At 50.5% G+C, this 4,220-nt stretch overlaps 1 protein-coding gene across 1 annotated transcript; it reads left to right on the top strand.

Annotated features, from left to right (window-relative positions):
* The first annotated feature begins 1,351 nt into the window (after positions 1-1,351).
* Positions 1,352-2,696, top strand: LOC145422061 (uncharacterized). Its single transcript, XM_080293325.1, has 2 exons — positions 1,352-1,920; positions 2,052-2,696. Exons 1-2 carry the CDS (start codon positions 1,395-1,397, stop codon positions 2,399-2,401), a joined length of 876 nt encoding a protein of 291 aa, XP_080149451.1. The 5' UTR covers positions 1,352-1,394; the 3' UTR covers positions 2,402-2,696.
* The last annotated feature ends 1,524 nt before the right edge of the window (positions 2,697-4,220 follow it).

The following is a 4,220-nucleotide window of genomic DNA, read 5'->3' as shown; positions in this document are numbered from 1 at the left end:
TCGGCTGGATAGTGTAGCCAGGTCGGCTGGAAAATGCAGCCAGGTCGGCTGGATAGTGTAGCCAGGTCGGCTGGATAGTGTAGCCAGGTCGGCTGGATAGTGTAGCCAGGTCGGCTGGAAAATGCAGCCAGGTCGGCTGGAAAATGCAGCCAGGTCGGCTGGATAGTGTAGCCAGGTCGGCTGGATAGTGTAGCCAGGTCGGCTGGATAGTGTAGCCAGGTCGGCTGGATAGTGTAGCCAGGTCGGCTGGATAGTGTAGCCAGGTCGGCTGGATAGTGCAGCCAGGTCGGCTGGATAGTGTAGCCAGGTCGGCTGGATAGTGTAGCCAGGTCGGCTGGATAGTGTAGCCAGGTCGGCTGGATAGTGTAGCCAGGTCGGCTGGAAAATGCAGCCAGGTCGGCTGGATAGTGCAGCCAGGTCGGCTGGATAGTGCAGCCAGGTCGGCTGGATAGTGCAGCCAGGTCGGCTGGATAGTGTAGCCAGGTCGGCTGGATAGTGTAGCCAGGTCGGCTGGATAGTGTAGCCAGGTCGGCTGGATCCCTGCTAATATAACCAGATCGCTTGGAGTCTGCTCAACCCCAGATACATTTAAGTTTCGTAGCTTAGAGGTAACACAGTGTGTTTTCAGCTAGACTCTTTTGTAGTGCAACAAACCCAAACACTACCACAGGCTGTTTCCCCACTTATAGCTGGCTGACAACCATGGAGTACATAACGTTGGCCATTCGATGGTGCTGGGAACCTAAAGCTCACATTAATGTGTGGTCGCCCGAGGATTCAGGTGTTAGAAAGTGGAGCCTGACAAGATGGGAAGCAGAAGCCTATCAACTGCCAACTCAACATTTGACGATAGTGTGCATGCAAATCGACACCCTGTCGGCTAATGCCATCAAGAAACAACTGCTACGCCGAGCAAAAAATCTGTGGGTAGACCCTAGTTGTGTCGTTATGACGGAGGGTTGGTTTGATACAATCCTCGACTCCTATGTAGACGCAAGCAAAACAGTGTCACATACCTACACTACACTGACGACTCCGTGCTCCGGCTCGTCGTTCTACAGACACGTGAATGACTGCAATGCCCTTGTCGCTGCTAAGGGTTGGAAGAAGGATGCCAAAACAACCGCCTGTGATTCTCACACTATCTTCCAGCTGCATTGTAAACATGTAAGGTGGTTTTATTTTGTGTCGTGGTGCTGTTGACCCACTGTAAGCTATGTGTGTCTACATAATAACAACAATGATGATAATGATAATAATAATAATAATAATAATAATAATAATTGCAATGTATTCCCCCCCCCCCCCCTGTGCAGGAGCCCCATAGCGTGACTCTTCTCATCAAAAGCCACTCGGGCGATACTAAGTTGCTGCAAATCCGATGCGATGAACCTATGTGCATCCGAGACCTGCTGAAGAGATACGACATACATTGTGATACGGTGTGGAACGACACCATGTCCCTGTCATCCAACTCTCCCTGTATAGCCTTGACTGACCATGGCATGGACCTCATCTACACGGAGGCCACTCCAGGTATGATAACTGGCCGGTTCACAGCGGGGGCTAAGGACACGTTCGATCATCGCATGAAACACCTGAAAGTTCGCACAAAGCACCGCACCATGAAAAACAAGCCGTACTCTATACATACGACACCGCAGAATGTACCGAGAGGCGCGTCGCTCCTGGACGATGGTCTAACCCAAGAGGACTCCAACCCAACCTTACCCACCGTGTTATATTACAGCGACCCGCTGTCCACGATCGCCGATGTGCTGAGGAACGACGGTCGGTTTCTCGCTGATTGTCGACTCGCCGCATCTTACGATGACGGCCATAACGTGCACGCAGCTGATGTCGCCATTTCGGGAGAGTCGCCCATTTGTCAGTGGCAGCACAATCAGCTGTGCATTGTGGGTAAGACACTGTGTGTGTGTGTGTGTGTGTGTGTGTGTGTGTGTGTGTGTGTGTGTGTGTGTGTGTGTGGGTCTGTGTGTGTGTGTGTGTCTGTGTCATAGTCGCTTACAGTTGTTTCGTGTGCTCGGTAGGTACAACAACTCCCCCACCTGATGAGGATCACGTGTTCACATACCCTTACGAATGCACGGTCTGCCGAGAGGAAAGCGACGTCTACCTAGAGTGTGGCCACCTTTGTTGCCAAGCGTGCATAACCTCTTTGGGAAACAAAGAGGCCATGCTGATCACATGTCCTCTTTGCAAGCAACACGTTGGCAAAAAAACTATTACAACCGCAGGCGTAACCTCCAGGACTTGCACATCGTGTGGAAAGGACAAGTGTTGGCTGTCGGATTGCGGTCATGTGTGCTGTGTTTCTTGTGATACTACCTGTAAAGTCTGTGCCCGCTGTGTTAAAAAAGTTCTCAGAATGTACATGTAGCATTGCTTGCTTGGATGATCCGGTTATCGGTTATTGCCCACACAGAGTTGTACGTGGATCGCCGTGGAAGGTACTCACAGCAAAGAAGCCTTGGTGTACGTGTATCAGGTGATGATTTATTCAGCAATAGACCAACCATGTGTACATACAAACTGTCTGCGTGCATTTCATTCACATCAATCCAACAACAGTGTACGTGTATCAGGTAATGTTTTATTCAGCAATAAACCAACCATGTGTACATACAAACTGTCTGCGTGCATTTCATTCACATCAATCCAACAACAGTGTACGTGTACCACCCCCATGCTAAATAATACCGTGCTGTCCAAGCTATCGGTGTGTGTTTTTGAGCGTAGAATAAATGACACGAATAACACAATAGAGATTTACACTTTTATTGTAGACACAACACATGTATACTGCTGCGTTATATATAGCGTTATACAGTAGAGGTAAAACACAAGTGGATCAGTTGGATCATCTTCCACATCTGGTTGTTATAGGAATCCAAGTTGCATAATCGCTCCAGTTACTCCAGAACTTTCCAGGTTCACGCTGTGCTCCTCTCTTTCTATGTAGTGGCTAACACACTTAAGTCTCAATATAACAACCACTGAGAAAGACGAATCGTCCCCACGGGGGGACGTGGGGTCGGCGCCTGCCGACCTGTGAGTCGGCGCTTGCCGACCTGTGGGTTCGACACCACCGACCTGTGAGTCGGCGCCTGCCGACCTGTGAGTCGGCGCTTGCCGACCTGTGGGTTCGACACCACCGACCTGTGAGTCGGCGCTTCCCGACCTGTGGGTCGGAGCCTGCCGACCTGTGGGTCGGAGCCTGCCGACCTGTGGGTCGGCGCTTGCCGACCTGTGAGTCGGCGCCTGCCGACCTGTGAGTCGGCGCTTGCCGACCTGTGGTTTCACTGTCTTTTATTTCGCAGCGTGGTTTCTAAATTCACACATACATTATATTAATGGCTCGGACACAGCAATTCAAACAGCACTAAATACAATCCCTGCTAGCACATCATATAGTCGCAAAACGCAATTGAGCTGTGATACGTTCATTCAGAGTGCTTAGGTGGACCGACCAAAAGGACCTATAGATAGAGCAGGCAACTGAAGCGACCATGTCTTTGAATATCGCAAACCGTAAGCGCGCAAACGCGCAGCCCGTGGACGACATGACCGGGAGTCTGTTGCCACCCAAGAAAAAGTGGCGAAGAGCGACGTTGGGCAGACGGGATTGGGACACTGGAAATGCCTTTACTATCACTTACGATGTCACGAGAGGTCTCCCCTGTGTGACTTTCATGAGTACATGGCCAACCGTGAAGTCTGACCATAAGGTTCTACTCACGGTTGACAGCGCTGGTGAGCAGCTGTTTGCCGATAAAGTGGTCATCCCGCTCAGGGTCTTTCTGGATTTACTGCATATGCATCTCACGCATAATGAAGACAAATATCTGTACTTGTACACCGATGCCTTTCCTAGTACGGAAAACCCCGACGAAGTTGTAAAGAACATGCCTGCTGCTATATATAAAGATGCAGGTTGTTACCACACGGTGGTAATAAATGGTCCTGCTGAGGACGACGAGGAGGATGAGGAGGAGGATGAGCACGACGATGAGGAGGAAGAAGACCCCGACGGCAACATCGCCGATCGCATACGCATGCCTCAGGATGAAGAGGGGAATGACAACAACTGGCCCAAGATCCCCGAAGTGTCAAAGGAACACTTAAGATACACCGGTGTTCCAGGCGTATGTTGCACTATAGTCAGACAACCTAAAGGTCCACTCTTTCTCACCACCAGT

This window comes from Astatotilapia calliptera, chromosome 18 (assembly GCF_964374335.1).
Source record: "Astatotilapia calliptera chromosome 18, fAstCal68.1, whole genome shotgun sequence".
NCBI lineage: Eukaryota > Metazoa > Chordata > Actinopteri > Cichliformes > Cichlidae > Astatotilapia > Astatotilapia calliptera.
The sequence above is the reverse complement of the archived record's forward strand: the minus strand, read 5'-3'. Positions and strand labels throughout refer to the sequence as shown.